Source organism: Anarrhichthys ocellatus, unplaced genomic scaffold (genome assembly GCF_004355925.1).
Source record: "Anarrhichthys ocellatus isolate YVR2014 unplaced genomic scaffold, GSC_Weel_1.0 scaffold111, whole genome shotgun sequence".
NCBI classification, from domain to species: Eukaryota; Metazoa; Chordata; class Actinopteri; order Perciformes; family Anarhichadidae; genus Anarrhichthys; species Anarrhichthys ocellatus.
The window spans coordinates 237,695-255,807 of NW_022280141.1; the positions used below are offsets into that span (position 1 = coordinate 237,695).

General features: G+C 42.3%; 2 protein-coding genes across 3 annotated transcripts in view; both read left to right on the forward strand.

Moving 5' to 3' along the window:
* lamb2 (laminin, beta 2 (laminin S)) overlaps positions 1-10,215 on the forward strand; it is a 44,490-nt gene extending 34,275 nt beyond the window's left edge. For both annotated transcript variants that reach the window (XM_031876554.1, XM_031876555.1), the window contains 14 exons: positions 784-1,008; positions 1,099-1,316; positions 1,435-1,531; positions 2,722-2,903; positions 3,022-3,212; positions 3,439-3,623; positions 3,848-4,089; positions 4,619-4,822; positions 5,200-5,344; positions 5,760-5,967; positions 6,046-6,187; positions 6,921-7,097; positions 7,191-7,350; positions 7,811-10,215. In XM_031876554.1, coding sequence (XP_031732414.1) covers positions 784-1,008; positions 1,099-1,316; positions 1,435-1,531; positions 2,722-2,903; positions 3,022-3,212; positions 3,439-3,623; positions 3,848-4,089; positions 4,619-4,822; positions 5,200-5,344; positions 5,760-5,967; positions 6,046-6,187; positions 6,921-7,097; positions 7,191-7,350; positions 7,811-7,947 — 2,513 coding nt within the window. In that variant the 3' untranslated portion in view covers positions 7,948-10,215. The remainder of the gene's footprint in view (positions 1-783; positions 1,009-1,098; positions 1,317-1,434; positions 1,532-2,721; positions 2,904-3,021; positions 3,213-3,438; positions 3,624-3,847; positions 4,090-4,618; positions 4,823-5,199; positions 5,345-5,759; positions 5,968-6,045; positions 6,188-6,920; positions 7,098-7,190; positions 7,351-7,810) is intronic.
* A 1,601-nt stretch (positions 10,216-11,816) lies between these two features.
* On the forward strand, positions 11,817-17,867 carry LOC116399404 (ubiquitin carboxyl-terminal hydrolase 19-like). The gene is made up of 3 exons (XM_031876547.1): positions 11,817-12,152; positions 13,304-13,685; positions 17,458-17,867. Exons 2-3 carry the CDS (start codon positions 13,469-13,471, stop codon positions 17,598-17,600), a joined length of 360 nt encoding a protein of 119 aa, XP_031732407.1. The 5' UTR covers positions 11,817-12,152; positions 13,304-13,468; the 3' UTR covers positions 17,601-17,867.
* Positions 17,868-18,113: the final 246 nt, after the last annotated feature.

Sequence of the window (18,113 nt, forward strand, 5' to 3'; positions counted from 1 at the left end):
AACTCAATGATGAACTCATGTGGATGTCAAAGGTCACTGTGACATCAGGTTCATCCCATTCTCATGAACTCTATATCTCAGGAATGTCAGGAGGAAATATCAGGGCATCTGGCACAAACATTGATTTGAACTCGAGGTTGGACTGATTAGAGTTTGGTGGTCAAAGGTCACTCTGACCTCACAAAACACATTTTTGGGCTGTAACTCATATTCATATGCTAATCATGACAATTTCACATCTGTCTTACATCTTCTTGCAGCCATCATGGAAGAATCAAATAATGTAAAAGACTGCTGAGTAATGATAAAGTCTATTATGTAATCAAGTACAGTAATATGCTGCATAATCTCCCGAACAAAGGTGTGATGATGAAGACTCTAAAATAACCCAACCCCATTGAGTGACAATGCGTTCACTAAATTCTAGTAACATACTGTATTTATATGATAACGTCAATAAGTGTTAAGACTAACATGGTCTATCAATACACTGAAAACATTTCAGTTGCAGTCTAGGCAAAAATGAGGCGGGTCCACTCCTCGTGATTTAGTTAAACCAAGACCACCTGCTGATTGTGCTGCTGTTAATTCATGTTTCCTGCTTCCCGTTGTTTCATACACCCTGAAAAAACTGCTTGAGAAATCCTGTAGAGCACTTCACTGATTCTAATTGCAAATATATTTCAGTCAAAATAAAAGTAGCAATCATCATATCTCCTCCCCCACGCTTTTCTTATTGGAACTCTTGTTCTCTTTCCTTTGTTGCTTTTTCTCCCAATTCAGGAGCCCGATGTGAGGAATGTGCTCCGGGTTATTATGGCAACCCCTCTCAGCCCGGAGGGCGCTGCCAGCCGTGCCAGTGCAACAACAACATAGATATGTCCGACATGGAGGCTTGCGACAGGCAGACCGGACAGTGCCGGAAATGCCTTTACAACACCGAGGGCCCCAAGTGTGACATCTGCAAGAGCAGCTATTTCGGCGACGCTTCCCGTCGCAACTGCAGGAGTGAGTGACCTGTTCATTGAAAAGAATTGTTAATATATATTAAAAAAATAAGCAATATCATGATGATGCATGCCGGTTTTTGCCCTTCAGAGTGCACGTGTAACTTCCTGGGCACTGACCCGGGCCAGTGCATGGAGCGTGAGGACTGTGTGTGCCAGCGAGCAACAGGGCAGTGCCAGTGTCTGCCACACGTCATAGGTCTGCCATGTGACCACTGCGCCCCCAACCACTGGAACATGGCCAGCGGGATGGGCTGTGAACCCTGCGGCTGTGATCCCAACAACTCAGTCACCTCCTCATGTAATGAGGTATGGCACACTTGGGACCTGGACACGTTCAGATAAGCACATCTGATGATGCAGTACAAGTGTGATGTACGTTCAAATTCATTCACGCTGATGTGTCATGCTTCACTCTGCTGTGCAGTTCACTGGGCAGTGTCAGTGTCGTGACGGCTTCGGCGGGAAGACCTGCACAGACTGTCAGGAGAACTACTGGGGAGACCCCCGGACCCAGTGCAGAGGTTAGATGCATGAAGACATAATGCATGCTTGTTATGAACATGATGAGACCAAAGGATTCAATGCAGAAGTGAAGTGCTGTAGGGATTTACAGCAGACAGTACGTCACAGTGCAAAAATACCGTCAGCTCATTTTGGCTAACACTGCAGCCCAGTGCACAAAGGCTAATAAATATAGAGTGTACTGACCACTGTCACCCTTTGGTTTGTGGACTGCCATTTTGAAGCCTCAAGTTTGGCATTTTGGCCGTTGCCATCTTGGCTTTGTGGAGCCAGGTCAACAGGCTGCAGCTGGAAACGGATACGCATTATGCCTCTGTAATGATTGACAGGTAGCTCTGGTAGGGACCTGTAAATCACAAGGTAGCCCCGCCCTAAAGCATACCCATCTTTATGGTCTTTTTGACTCTAAATGGACCATCATTTACTAAATGAACATCATGCTGTTATTGAAGAAGACTTGAAACTGGAGATTGAGACCATAAACTCATGTTTACAATGTTTACTGAGGGAATAAATCAAGAGAGAAGTAGGATCATGTTCACATAGACTTCTATACTATCTGACTTCTTTTGACACCCAGAGGAGTCGCCCCCTACTGGCCATTAGAAAGAATGCAGGTTTAGGGCACTTCTCCATTGGCCTCACTTTTCAGACCCGGAGGCTACGTCCACTTCTTTTTCTATTCTTACAAAACAAAAATCTAATTAAGCACCATTAACATAATCAGAATGGCAAACCTTGTGGTCCAGTGCAGGCCCTAATAATGATATGATATATGTATGACTAAATTTAGGGGGAATATATAACATCTACACTAAATAATTGATGTTGTCCAATTTATTTTGTAAATAATCAGGACTGTTTGAAAATCAGTTTTAATTATTATATGTGAATAATTTATAATTTGATAATTTAGATACATTTTTATAAATAATTTATGCTCACCCAGATAACATACAAGAAGCATTTTATTAGAATTCTGACTTCAGGTAGGATAGATAATTTCAGAACAGTATCACTAACCAGTCTCAAGCCTTGTACCAGCCTCATAATCAATAAACAACACATTCTTTTTGCAGTTAACATAGATACACAAGTGTAAACAAATGAGATTATCTCATAACAAGCTAGATCCTGATGTTCCATATTCACTTTAACCTCCCTCCTCCCCCCTTCTCTCTCTCACCAGCTTGCGACTGCGACTGGCGAGGCATCGAGACCTCTCAGTGCAACCGGGTAACCGGCCACTGTGTTTGCCAGCAGGGGGTGTCAGGTGTGCGCTGTGACCAGTGTGCCAGAGGCTTCTCTGGCCAGTTCCCCAACTGTCAGCCCTGTCACAAGTGCTTCGGGGACTGGGATCGCATCGTGCAGGTGTAGTTTCACGCAAAAGTCTGGGTCTAATCCTCAGTCAGCAGAAGCCGAATGTGAAATATTGAAGAACTGATTATGAACCACAATCTTTCTCTTCACAATTCCGTCTCATCAACAGGACCTGGCAGTGCGCACCAAGACTCTGGCGGAGCGTGCCCACGAGATTCAGACCACTGGGCTTACTGGGGCCTATGAGAAGGCCTTCAGGGACCTGGAGGAGAAACTGGCACAAGCTCGGGGAATTGTCAACGCACGCAACGCCACTGCTGCAGCTGTCGCTACCCTAATGGAGCTTATTGAAGATCTTAGGTACAGCTGGTACATCCCACTGCATTTTAAGAGTTCCCCAAGTGTGATTATCCATCTGCCACACACAGTAGTAGTGTCAAGATAATGATGCTTGACTTAGGAACTGTTCAAGAACAATCTCTTAACACTGTCTGCAGATTCATGCAATTTGTCAAAGAGAGTACATTTAAAATCATGTCCGGATTGTAATTTACACCCCCCCACAACTGCTTCTCTTGCCCTGCAGAGCGCAGATCGGTGAGGCCACTGACACCCTGAACCGTCTGGAAGGAGACCTAACCATCGTCCAGGACAGCAACTCTGAGGCAAGCAAGGAGCTGAGTGCTCTGGAGAGAGAAGCCAAAGAGCTCAACCTCACTTCAGAGCAGCTACACCGCCAACTAGATATCCTAAAAAACTCCAACTTCCTAGGTGAGAACAAGAGGGAATTCATTGTTCAACCATTCACTGTTGTACCTCAAACTTTCTGCTCCTGTCTGCTTTAACTGTCCACACTCTTTTCCTACTTAAGATCCCTCACACGCAGCATCATTATTCCGAATCCTCTTACACTTAGTGAAGAATCTATAATCCTTTATGATCCTCAAATTTACTCCAGCCTCAGTTAGATTCATCTGAAATTTGGTTTCCTCTAGGTGCGTACGACAGCATCCGTAGCTCCCACAACAAGTCTCGTGATGCGGAGCGGCGTGCCAATGAATCAACAACCACCCGTCCCAGCACCGTCAGCCAATCTGCAGACACTCGCCGCCGCACCGAGCGCCTCATCTCAGTCAAGAAGGACGACTTCAACCGCAAAAATGCCGCTAACAAGCGGGCGCTTGGAGAACTCAACACCCGAGCGCAGGGCCTGAACCTAAAGAAGATCAACGAGAAGGTTTGATCACATTCTTCGTTATTTAAAGCAGCTATTGGCTCTGATAAAGTGAGACAGTATTTATAAATGGAGACATACGAAGACAAAGAGAAGTAACTACGGAAGCAGTAAAATTGAGAAAAACAGCATTTAAAGTTACGGTGCTCCCCAGCAGGTGGCGGTCCTCCTCGCTATATGTCTCCGCGCTGTGTCCGCCCTTTTTGTTGTTTCCTCTTGGATGCGTGCTTACGATCTGGCCCCCGGTTGCAATATTTTTATGGTTGAACCCAGAAAAATCTCAAACACAGCTAAATGAATAGAAAAGAGAAGCAGATACAGACACCGCCATAAGTGATGATTAAAAGGTTGTTTTTTTTGTATCAGTCGACATTATTTTTTTTCGGAAAATCTACACATTGTGCCTTTGGAATAATAAATATTAATTTTTATGATAAAACAAGAAAAAGTCCCTTCTGGTCTCGACCAAGTGTGTAGTTGTTGCCTGATCAGTTCCACACAAACAGAGGTACATGTTCACTTGTCCCAACAGGTTTGCGGCGCCCCAGGTGATGCCGCCTGTGGGGAAAGTCCTTGTGGGGGTGCAGGTTGCCGCGACGATGAAGGGAACCGTCACTGTGGAGGCCTAAACTGTAACGGCGCTGTAGCAGTAGCTGACAATGCCCTGGAGAGAGCCAAACACGCAGAAAAGGAGCTGAACAAAGCTATGGGAGAGGTGGAGGGACTCTCTACCAAGGTACCGAGTTCAGCTGATTCAAACATATAATACATCTGTTCGGCTCGACCACATCTGGAGGTTTAGGTTTTTGTGCTAACATATCTCTAAAGCCAACTCTTTGGACAAATAAACTACAGAGGCAGACAAAGCTTTTGTCCTCTTGTCACTGGACCAGAATTGAATGCAGATGATCGAGCTAAATCCAATTTGCAAGTGTTGTATGTTATTATATTTTTGACACTGCTGTCAATACTGTATATGGCAGACATGTTTGCTGAGTACAAGCCTATAGGCAAAACCTGAAGACTTCATCACATGCCATTAATCAACCACGGTTATTGTGAATAACTACCAGCCTTTTGTGTCCACCATAAGCATATCTGCCTTTCATTCAGGTGGCAGATGCCAAGACCAAGGCAGAGGAGGCCAAGGGTAAAGCCCAAGCAGCTCTGGACAAAGCCACCGCCACCAAGAACAAAGTGGAGCGCTCCAACAATGACCTGAGAGACCTCATCAAACAGATCAGAGACTTCCTCACTCGTGAGTCTGACAGTCTGCCGGGTCTATACATTATGATATGTTGTACATGTACATTTAGCAAGTTAAAGTTACGACAAGGAACTTTTAACTGGTCATAAGGTTTCTACATGACCGACATCAATAGACGAGACCATCAGAGTGAACACTGGCTATTTCTAAATCTGACGAAATCATGCAGATTCTGGAAGAACTAGAACCAGCACTGAGCGAGGCATAATGTCAGACCCTGCTGCAGTAAAATAAGAGGGTTTCTAAAGGGAGTCTGGTGCTCAGAAACACTGCTGCTTTTGTCTCCAGGGAACGCCGAAATCAACACAAAAAGAAAGTTCCTCGAGGTAACTTTAACCAAGAACACGTAGAATGTTTCCTGTTAATCAACCCTCCCGTGTCGACCCTGCCACTTCTCATTTCTCAGAGGAAGGTGCAGACCCGGACAGCATTGAGGCAGTGGCGAACCGCGTGTTGGAGCTCTCCATCCCTGCTTCGCCCCTCCAGATCAGGCATCTTGCTGATGAAATCAAGGAGCGTGTTCGCAGCCTTTCGAATGTGGATGCCATCTTGCAGCAGACGCAGGACGACGTCCGCAAGGCGGAGCAACTTCTGCTGGATGCCAAGAGGGCAAGGTAATCAGAGAGGACTCAGACTTGAAACAAACGAAGCAAGAGCATTACATATTGATGCATCCTCTCGCCGTTGTTAAGGCACAGCGCTGAGGGGGTGAAGACCACAGCAGAGACAGTGAAACAGGCCCTGGCAGATGCTAAGACTACCCAGACATCAGCAGAGAAGGCCATAGCGAGAGCCAAGGCGGACATTGGGGAGACTGAAGCTCGACTGGTACAGGTAACCAACCCCCCCAAAAAACAAGAAAAACGTTTAACTCAGTGTAATAGTGGCAATAACTGAGCAATAAGTAATTTTTTTTTTAATGCCACATACAACAAATAGACATATCTGTACAGGTTTTTAGGGTTGTTAATGAATGCCTGTCACTCAGTGATTGGCCAGAAGAGGCTTATATTTAAAGTTGGACCATTGTCACAAGAAATTGTGTTAACCAGCTCAAGAAAATATCAGTCAGTGATTTATATGGTTTAGTTAGTCCTCCTGGGGTCCTGACATAGAAATACAATACAATACAATACAATACAATACAATACAATCAAAGTACAGACAACTGAAGATATAAAAACAATCTGCAAGCTAAGCAGATACTCAAATTAGATAAATTAAGGATGAAGTAGTAACAGACTCAGCTGTACAATTAAACATAAAAACAGATACTGATACTGCTGCTATTGAACTAAATATGACAGAAATTCGTTATTGGAGCGGGAGCATGATTTGACCAGAGGCTGTAACCGTGCACAGAGGCCATTTGTATCTGGTGAGCCAAGCCGGACGAGTTGTTGGTACAAATTCTCTCGCAGTAGCATTAGGAGACACAAAGACATTATTCTGTAAAACCATTAACTTTAAAGGTGATGATGACATGTTAGTGTTGTGTTTTTTTCCACTTTTTCCTAGTGGCTAAAAAGATATTTTAGTGTAGGTTCACTTTGCATTCTCTCCTCAGATTGAGTCTGAAACATCCAACAGTGAGAAGGACCTGAATGACGCCATGGACCGGCTGGGCACACTGGGACGGAAGATCACCGCCCTGAAGACCAAACGGGCCAACAACAGCATGGCAGCAGCCCGAGCCGAAGAGACGGCCACCATGGCACGAGACAAGGCCAACGAAGCCAAGCAGGTGTGTGTGTGTTCGTGTGTGCGCACGCATACTTTTCCTCATTAAAAGCATTCACAGCAGTTAAAGAGAAACCTCTCCTGTCTTGATGTTCAGATTCTTGATGGCCAGCTGACGGATAAATACCATGAGGTGCAGCAGCGGGTTGACACAAAGGCCAAAGCTGTGCAGGACGCCAAGAAAAGAGCGGAGAGCCTCAGAGATGAAGCAAAGGAACTGCTGAGAGATGCCCAGAAGAAGCTCCAGAGACTAGCAGGTACTCATTCATGTCTCTGTGTGTGCCTGTGTGTATGTAGATGAACATATATATGTACATTATATACATGACATTGTTTTATATACTTGTGTGTGAATTAAATTCTTGACTAATGAAAAGTACTCAGTATTATCCCATTTAATTCAGAACTTTTGTACAAAATGATCAGATTTATGAGAATTTGAGTCAGTATACTTGTTATTATCTATTTAGACGATGTAATTGCGTATCACGATATCTCGATATATGATGTCATCACGATATGATAACTTTGAAAGAATATAAATGATCATATTGAATTATCGCCCAGCTCTACACAGAGAGAGAGAGAGAGAGAGAGAGAGAGAGAGAGCAACTTCAGTCCTTGCTCATGTTTCATCAGCATACCTACGAAAAGGGACCGATCAAGGGATTTCATATATAGATGTGTAACCATTCCTGACTCTCCTGCTGCCCACAGAGCTGGAGAAAAACTACGAGGAGAACCAGAAGAGGTTGGAGGGGAAAGCTCGTCAGCTGGACGGCTTGGAAGACAAGATGAAAGCCATCCTCAATGACATCAACAAACAAATCCAGATCTACAACACATGCCAGTAACTCAGGACTCCATGTCCTAAAAAACAGCTGCACCACCGTCTTTGTCTGCCGACACAGTAACTGTACAAGAGACTTTGAAGAAACAGTTCAAGAAGACTTGGCTTGGGTGGTGATTTTATCACTCTGTAAGCACATTTGCATATTTTGTGTGCAAACTGTCTTTTTGGTAGGAATTTGAAAACGGTTGCTATTATAATTATACACATAACTGATCATGAACAGGGTGTCTGATATCACATATTTTATTTGGACTTTAATTTGTGCACATTATTTTTGTTTTGGATTTTCAAAATAATCTGGCAATGTATCTGTGTTTAAATGTGTGTTTTGAACATGAAAATTATATTTTAGAATATGTCAATAATACTGAAATTTGGGTGACAATAATGCATTGCAAACAATCTGTAGTTTCACAGAGACTTTGTAAGTGAATTGTATAATCAGCGGGTCGGTATCATTTTCTCCCCTTTATCTATGAGGTCTCTGTTACTACTGGATGTAGATTCAGAGACCTCATTTAAACTGCATTGGACAAAGTCTTCTTTCAGTGTGACACACAACAGCTTTTGAGAACATAAATTCAGAATGACAATCTGTTAAAATTTTACTTTTAACTACTTTTTTTGGTGAAAAAAAATCACATAAAAGTAATTATGATAAGGCATTAATCCTTTTTTGTATTTTTCAATAAGCCCCAAAAATGGAGAGCGGGGGTATGGTCACCACTGCTGTAGATCCTTGTCCCTGTGTAGTGTTAAGGACATCCCTTTACAGTAGAATGGAGAGATGGACACACTGCATTCATATGGATTTTAAATGTATTAATACCAACTGTGGTGCTAGGAATGCATTTTTTGTATTATGTCTGCCTTTATACAAATGACAGGGAAACAAATGATATGACCATGTTTATGTAAAAATAATATCTACTTCTTGACTCTGCTAAGCCAAAAGATATAACAAGCCCAAAACCCTCCTCTGCCTGTAGTAAGAGGATGGCTGTACACCAATACTATACAGGAATGATGTCATCATGAGAGCAGTGGACGCTAACAGCGTGTGCTATCTGCGCGCCTCTAGTGATGTTGTTATTGGTCGGTCTGTCTTTATTTAGGTGAAATGGCATTCCCTCTGGAACCCCCCTCAGGACAAACTTCCCTTTTTTTAAACAGCATATTCTTTTAGCCCTGGGCTAAGAGCTGACCCTGAGATAGTTTAGCCCCTTTTCACACACACATTGTTAACCCAGGGTTGACCTGAGCCCAGGGCTATAACACTCACACTGCACTTCTACTAGCCCAGGGTTAAATGTCCATTGCAACACGTGACTAACGTGTTTACATTCTAGAATGACTGCAATATAACAGATTGGACACCAAAAATGTACAATCCAGCAGTGAGGGAACCAAAGACGTTAATTATGATGCAGTTGCTTGGCTGCCAATAAGTGACACTCCCCCACTGCAGCATGACCCTGCGCTGTAGCGCCACACCGCCTGATTTGGTATGAAGTGGTGTAAAAAGCAACATTAGGTCATTTTGAGAAATATGCTTTTTTGCTCTCTTGTCGAGAGTTGGATGAGAGGATTGATACAACACACTGTAGGATGAATATGCAGTCTGTTAGCTTAGCTTAGCATAAAGACTGTTATCGGCGGGGAAACAGCGAACCTGGCTGTAGTTTTGGCTTTCTCTGACTTCCTGGAGTTTTGCAAAGAATATATAAATGAATAGGTTCCTTGGAGTGTTGTCACTGCGAAGTTGCCGCAACCAGTGGAGAGTCCAGCAAGTCTCTACTTCTGCAAAAAAAAAAGTCATAATGATTTTCTCCTCTAAATCTTGGCAAGAAAGCAAATAAGCATAATTCACAAAATGTTGAACTAGGAATGAATTTGTATGGATGCCAAACTTGTGGTGCACAGATTGTGAATGTTTGCATCAAATGTGGTGTCATGGAATATGAAATACGATCTGTAGTAATGGATGCCTCACTGTAGGGACATAGGACTCTACTCTGTGGAGTCTACCGTGTGTACAGTGTTTAATCCTGCCTTAATGTATGCAAGTGTCTTGGACATTTACTCATATACTATTTGCATGACAATTTATGTTTTTGGTAAACATAGCAAACCAAAAAACTCACTTTGTACACACATGTCCCTCAGTTCATCCATCGACATTGTACGTGATTCTGATGAGTAAATGCCAAAGCAGAAATACCAAAAGAAGCTTGTGTACAGTTTTGTGAATAAAGTTTGGATAACTTAACATTTCTCTGTGTAGAAGTGGCTTGTTTGAGCATCATATTTCTGTATCCATGCTTGACACTGTCTCATTTTATTACCTGGCTGTCTGAATGTGCACGTGTTCACACACCAGCGTCTGCAAGAGGGTAAGATTTCTATTTTGGTGTTCTGCAGGGATGCTATTGACTGCTTTCATGAGTCCTTGATGTACCCTTTGTCTAAGTCTGTGTTGTTGCAGACATTAAAGCTGTCTCTTACCCGAACCTTCAAGCTGTTACTGATCACTGTAAAGGTCAGTATTAACCGGAGAGAGCAGCCCTAAAACACAGTTGGCAGAAGGGAAATTCCAGATCAAAGAGAAAGCAAAAGTAAAGGAGCTACGTTAGAATTAAGGGAGAACAGAAAGACACTTTACCTGTAAAACAAGCTTTGGCTGTATCGTTTTTGGCTATAGAATATTGTCTTGCTAAATTAGTCAGTGTTTTGTTGATGTTTGGAGGCTCAGTTTATTTCATCTTTTGATTTCAGAATAATAAAAGTTATTTTAACAACAGTTCTACATCGCAATAATTTGGGTGATAATGATAAACCTCAGTGTACTTGAACAAAACAGTCTCCATCTTCAATAATTAGATTTTATTTTTATTTCTTTACTCCCCATGTAAAGGTGAGGGAAACGTGCAAGTAGACACTGATGAGGCCAGAGATAAAGAACAATTATATAAAGAGTAAACAATGTTTGAAATGTGGTGCTTCTGATGCAAAATATAAATGTGAGCTGATGTATAGTGACATGTTTGGGATTTTTGTTTGAATGTTATTTTCAAGTAATCAGACATCAGCGCCGTGATGACTTCTTGGGATGCTCTCAGCATGTGGTCATGCTCCACCACTGGAGTTGCACAGGTTTGCATCATCACTGTGGACATCGTTGTAGTGCAGACTCGGAGGATGACACTACCGTTTGGGACAAGGCCCCTGTCTAAAAATATGTTGATGTTTTATCCAGCCCCCTTTTTGGAGGGTTGAAAAAAATATCTGTGGGAACATAGGCCCATATAAATAGTTGACATATGAGCACCATTGAATGTTGACTGGAGGGATGGTCTTCAGCTGAAGCAGAAGTTCCCCCAGTTCACTGTGGCTAGAGCTCCAGAAACCAACCAGTATCCCTACACTTGAATACTATCCTGTCTGAAGTTTGCTGTGCTGTTGTTATTTAGTGATACTTCAGATAAAAACTGTATTGACATATATGTTCCATAATTATACTACATCCTCCATTCTACTATTAACTCAGATTTGACCAATGGCCCAAACACAACAAGGCCCTCATTATTTCAACGTTTATTTTGTTTTAGTGGTGCTGCATATTTCCGTGGCCCTTTTCCCCCGTTGTTGATAAAATCTTGGTAAATGAGCTATAGCAAAATATCATATAATGTATAATGGAACATGTTTGCAAACCAAATAATTTCAGCCTGGCCTCAATGTTGACTGTATAATAATGACTGACTGTATTGTGTTTGAGTGTGTGTGTGAGAGAGAGAGAGAGAGAGAGAGAGAGAGAGAGAGAGAGAGAGAGACAGATCACGTGACCGCGACAGCCAGGAAGTGGCCTATGCGTGCACTCGCTTCACGTTTGTCCGGGCAGCAGTGTAATTTGTCCCAAACAAAGTAGGAATCACCCCGCAGAGGCCGAATGACACCAACAGACTGAACCGTTTTTTAATTGCTGCCTTTTGTTTGGATCTCTGAAATAAATAGTGTCAAAGTAACCAGAAATGGGTCCCGGATAAAGGAAATAATATTCCAGAAACCGTGGACTGCGGGGTTTCGAGTAGGGGCAGGAGCGCAGCGGCCCGCGGCCGAGGAAGGAGCTTAGCAGCTGGGAGAAGCAGCAGTCTCCGGCCATTGTGTGATAGGAACGGAATTCAATTCCCGCACAATTGAAGCGTCGTAAGTCTCCCGTTTTAATGACAATATTAATTTGGCATTAATTCACAGCCGGGCGTTAGGTGTCACGGAATGTCATGTTGTGTTGAATACAATTGGTAACGTTAGCCATATCAACCGTCTGGTGTCAGCTAGCGTTAGCTTGATGTGGCTAATGACGTTAGCTTCTCGAAGACTGTAGGAGCGTTTGATTGTAAGACCTGTCCTGCGCTGTGTTGAGAGATTGGCCTTCAGCTGTAATGATCGTACTGATAAACGAGCGTTATAACCCTCTCTGATATCACACAGTAGTAATGTGGGCGGTTATTTATACTCATTGAAGCTAAGACGGCTTTTCTACTTCAAAAAACTGCATATTTTTAAATGACAATGTTCAGCCCAACAATTGTTTTCACGCATTCCTCAATATGGATCAGGTACATTAAAGTATCGCAACATTTTAGTATTATTGACTCAAGGTAACTTGCTTATTGCAATTAATGAGGTTGATGAAACATAGATACGTGACCGTTAGTTCAGCGCCTAAGGAAATTACATTACTTTAAGACCCATATCGACAGGCACGTGATAGTCCAAAACACGTGGGCCTTGAATTCAACGAACCTCTGCGGTCGGCTGGCTAACCTAACAGTTCTACCAAGCTAACAACTGTGGAGACGGAAACGGGAAGCTACGTTGTTAAGCTCGCTAGCTAAGCTTAATGAACGCCACCCATGTTATTAGTAAATACGCTGTACTGAACGCCGAAGAAGATGGCTGATGTAACTTGTCCTTTGTTTGTCATTTGAATGTCCATGTTAGCAACTTGCTGTTGCTATGCTAAGGAAACGAGGCAAGGCTCTAAGTCGGGCTAGTTCGCCAAACCTTATGTGCTGCCTTATGTGTCCTTTTGTTAGACACAATGTCCACGTCTCGCATTGTTGTAGTTATTTGATGCGTGCCCCAAATTAGTTTTAAATACTCAACCACTCTCCCTCCGTGTGTGTGTGTGTGTGTGTGTGTGTGTACAAACATAATAAAGGCACATTGTCATAAGTTGTTTAGCTTTACACTGTTAAACCTTGCACATACCACATATTGATGTCAGACAGTTATGGTCATTACTATTCATTTCTCCACTTGACTGTTAAATGTTTCTCTGTCCTCTGCCTCAGGTCCCCATCCCTAACCAGCCTTCCTGATTCTGTTCTGGGAGAGTTCAGACCAGTATCATCGCCAAGATAGCCGGGCCAGGCAGGAAGAGGCACACCTCAGATCCAGACCCCAGCAGCGGTAGTGATTCCGGCGACGGGCGGCCTGTTAGTGCCAAGTGCCCGAAGATGGCCAGCAGCGGTGGTAGCGGTGCAGCCAGTAACGGGACAGCGGGCCGTCGTGGAGGCGCTCACCAGAGAGGGGGCGGCGGTGGGGACAACAGCTCAGACCAGTCCTCCAGTACCAGTAAGAAGAAGCAGAAGGACAGGGCCAACCAGGAGAGCAGAGAGGCCAAGAGGGCAGCCGCTGCAGCAGTGGACGGGGTCATTGCAGAAGTCAAGAAAGGTAAGTAGGACTAAATGTGTTGTACAAGTTGTTGTGCATTGTTTACATTCATGTGTACTAGCTTATATTTACTAGGATTAGCGTGAAACTAATGACAGGAAAGGGTTGTGCACCATACAAAGTGGTCAAAATATGCACAGTATGACCACTAGTAGTGGCACTAGTAGAATAGTTTTCACGAGGTGGCATCATATACAACATAGCAAACCAGGCACTGTCACATTAGATTTGTGTGTGCATTATACAGATGCAGTATTGTTTTGAATTTGTCATACATACTCTGAATTTATTCTCACCACTGTTGTGCTTTTACATTGTCGTATGTGATGGTAAACTGAATATCATGGGCTTTTTGGAGTGTTGGGCGTACACTACTAAACAAGCAATATTTTGATTGCACGATAGTGATAAGTTGAAATAACGATCAATCATTTTTAGTTGCAGGCCTGTATTGACATGTTATAAAAGTGTGGACAAAGTTGGCACTGGCATAAATGCAAGGCCTACATATTTCCATCATTATCTGGAAAACACAGTTTCACAGTTATGGGCATGTTACGGCTGCACAGTGCAGACCATAAACTCTATTGTGGTTCATTAACACATTTATGATATGAATTCTTTATGCAGCAATTTCTGCATATTTTGGTCTTTTTTAAATCTATTTTACATGACACATTGAAACACACAAAACATCACTCAGGAGTTTCTCTGCTCTGGACAAACAGTGTGATAAGAACTATTATGTAGTGGCAATGTTGTCCTTTTGCTGTTAATTTCATTCCTTTGTTGCAGTTCATGCTGCTGCCTGAAGGCTTTTTATCATGAGCTGACCACTTAGTACATGTTGTACTTTCCATTTATTGTGGTGTGTGTGTCTGTCACTGGAAGTATTTGTTTCTGTTTGCATCTTACATACATATGTTGACTCTCTCTCTCTCGACCATATGTTGATGTAAGCTTTTTTTTTTTTTTTTTCAGTTTAAAAATAGAGGGAACTGTTGGTTGTCCTGCTTGACAAGTGAAGTATTTATTATTGATATTAAAGTATTCAGCATAATTAGATTTGTGGTTTCCCTTTACTATCTTTGTATTTACTCCGAGTCGTGTTCTCTTAGTAGGAGAAATGTGCTCACTAATCCTTGTAGGTGTTCAAGAGGAAAACAACCACACTTCCTCATCCTTTATTTGTTCTGCAGAGGAATCATTGCAGTGTTGTGATGGATACACCTGACACTGGTTCCTCCCTGGAGGTAGAAATGCTGCTGTAAGGAATACCACATTCCCCATAAGCCCTTTACCAAAGAGCCTGCTCATACTAAGCTGTGTATCTAGCACTTAGTGTATGTGTGTCTACTTGGAAGACCAACTTGTTATATTTCTGCTTAAATGTGTAGTACTGTAATAAGGTCAGCGGTCAAACTTAAATAATAGATCTTATGTTGATGACAACACACAGCTGATGGGGCACTGGAGCAGCTCCAGTATGGATACTTGATATTGGATCTATGCAGTATTTGACAGATACTCAATCACGCTGGATTTGGTGTTTGTTCTCTCTATTTCCTTGCTGAATATCACAAGACGGTATTTTGTACAATACCACAGACCAGGCTACTTACGGAGTGAACACAGGTACAGGAGAAGGATGGAGTAGGCCGTGTTTTGATTGGTCAGTGCTCTGTATTGCTAGTGGATACACGTTATTTTGCTGGCACTTTGTTATCAACAGTGTGCCTCATCATGCTGGTTCTGTTTTGACATGTGTTTCGGTTATTTGTATTCTGCGTCATGCTGAAGAGATGTATTTTTAGCTGAGAGAGTCCGGCCCTTATCTGGGTAACTTTGGTTTGTCACGGTCATGAGAATGTTCTTCCTCTCTCTCTTTACACCGTCTTCTTCAATACCTACCAACGCTAACCGAAGGCCCGAGGAAATCCGTCTTTATTTCCAGATTCTGTTTTATTTTTTCCTAAATTCCGTGTTTTTCGTCTAAATTTTTCTGAATTGTGTTTACGATTTTAAGCATATTTTATCACCAGAAAAGGTGATATATATTCAAAATGTAATGAATATTAATGAATTTGATGTAACACAACATTGCACTATTTTTCTTTCGATGAAAGTGATTCAATCCAGTTGTAAAACAAAACACTCAACACATACAGTACTCACAGTGTGAAGCACTGTATTACAGCTGTAGCTGTTTGTATTGGCTGTAGCTTTCACAACAGTCAGAGATTTAGGCGGCTAGGTGATGCATAGTTCTGTAGTTGAACAGCGATTGCAGTTTGCCTCTGATCTGAGGCTTTTTTAGGGAAGCTCTAAAAACTATCTGCGAGTAAATGACACCATAACAGCATAGTTTTCTTTCTGTTCATTAGGCGTAGCTGGTTCTCATAGATTGCGTCCACATTTTGGCAAATTCCGCAATTTTCCAGGAATAAGAGCTCGACCACTCAATGGCTCCGGGCGATATATCTGCAGATATTGGCTTATTGTAGATGTATTGGCATGTCGGCCAATACGTAACAATTGCAGAACAGAAATAGGTTTTAGGTCAACAGTGTCACCGGTACATAGTTTGCCCACCAAAGGGCACTGACGAGCTTATTTCTGTATCCTGGTCTTTTATTTTTATTTTTATTAGCTTTTTCATTGAAGATTGGACAAAGCATTGGCATCAGGATTGTTTGTATTGAGTATATATATATTTGAAAATGTATGCTTGTATGTATTTGTTTAAAAGCTAGCATCCGATATATTGTTATCAGAACTTCAAAATGTTGATATTTAGTCTGAGTTTATTTTGCTCAATTAAAAAAATACACGAACATAACCGAGATGAATAATATCAGAGTGCAGGAAGAGGCAGAGAGCCCACTGTGGCGTTGCTCCACCAGGAATGCACCTGTCACCAGCTGAAAGGGATTGGGTGTTGCTTTTGACCTTTCTGGAACCATTACGTGTGCGAGAGGATTGGAGACGAAGTGAAGAAGGACAGTCGAGGCTCTCTGGTTGTTGAACACTGAATCGGAGTCGGAGTGCGTGTGACATCTATACAGGACTTCTTTGCCTGCGGGGAATCTATCGCTCGCTGTATTTCTGGGATGATATTTTCTTTTCCAATCACTGCTTTGACTCTGAGGTCACTATGAGAAGTGGTACGTGGTTTGTTTTGCGTTTCACGTTTGGATATTTTTTTGCCAAAGTTTCCTCTCTCGACCTTGAAAAGCGTGTGTATGGCTCGGGAGCATGTTTTCTATAATAAGCCGATCACTTGCCTTAACGTCATTGTTTTGCTCGGTATGCCGTTTGTGTGGCGCAGACGGTTTTAGATGTCCCGTCTGTGATTGCTGAGTTCACTGGACTGTCTCCCAGTCTGTGCCTGAGTGCCCCCCACTGACCCACTTGAGCTTATGAGTGAGATCGTCTGCTATGTGAATTTGGCAGCAGGTGCAATTCAGTGTGTGCGTCCATGTTCTCTCGGGGAAGTAGAGATACAGTATGTTCACCACCGGTTACTTCACTACCTCACTCCCATTCTGCTGTTTGCTTGTGTTTTTATTTTATTCCCTGTGTCCATATTCACAAAATGCAATTGACTGCTTTGTCTCATATTAGATTTTTTAGAAATGGAGAACAATCTCTACTGTGGCCTGTGTGTAATATTTGTGAATATATTGTAATGATTAGGGTGGAAAGAGGAAGTGCATTGTTTTTCCGAGTTCCTTCTCTGGTTGTGTGACTGTCTGTTCCTCTGTGTTTCCAGATGTGTTTGTGGACTGGAAGCAGAATGTCAATGAAGTGACTGTCAGGCTGCGCTGTGGGGACGGGGTGCAGAGGACAGAGGACATCAACACAACCTTCACCGATACACACTGCCATGTGTGCTTCCCAGGTCAGTCATCGTAAAGCATGGAACAGAAACAGAAGCTACTATGGTGTGTATATGTATATATATACACACACAGTATTTATATATCTACCACAAAAGAAGAACTGGCGCAGTTGCGCATTTGGTTTGGGGTTAGGCTTTGTTGAACTTGTTTTAACTTACGCCTATATTTGGTCTTTTCTGCAATTTTACAATTTATGTTGAGTCCCGTTCTGCTCTAATAGCATCTGTGTGTGTGTGTATATATATATATGTGTATGTATGTGTGTGTATATATATATATATATATATATGTGTATGTGTGTATATATATGTGTATGTATGTATGTGTGTATATATACAGTGCATCCGGAAAGTATTCACAGCGCTTCACTTTTTCCACATTTTGTTATGTTACAGCCTTATTCCAAAATGGATTAAATTCATTATTTTCCTCAACATTCTATACACATCAACCCATAATGACAAAGTGAAAACTGTTTTTTGCAAATTTTTGCAAATCTATTAAAAATAAAGAACGAAAACATAAC

What these genes read in the sequence shown, in the direction of transcription:
- LOC116399404 (XM_031876547.1), top strand. Translation starts at nt 13,469, where the DNA reads ATGGCCAGCAGCGGTGGTAGCGGTGCAGCCAGTAACGGGACAGCGGGC. An exon ending in CATTGCAGAAGTCAAGAAAG is followed by an intron (nt 13,686 to 17,457) that starts GTAAGTAGGACT and finishes CTGTGTTTCCAG; the next exon opens with ATGTGTTTGTGGACTGGAAG.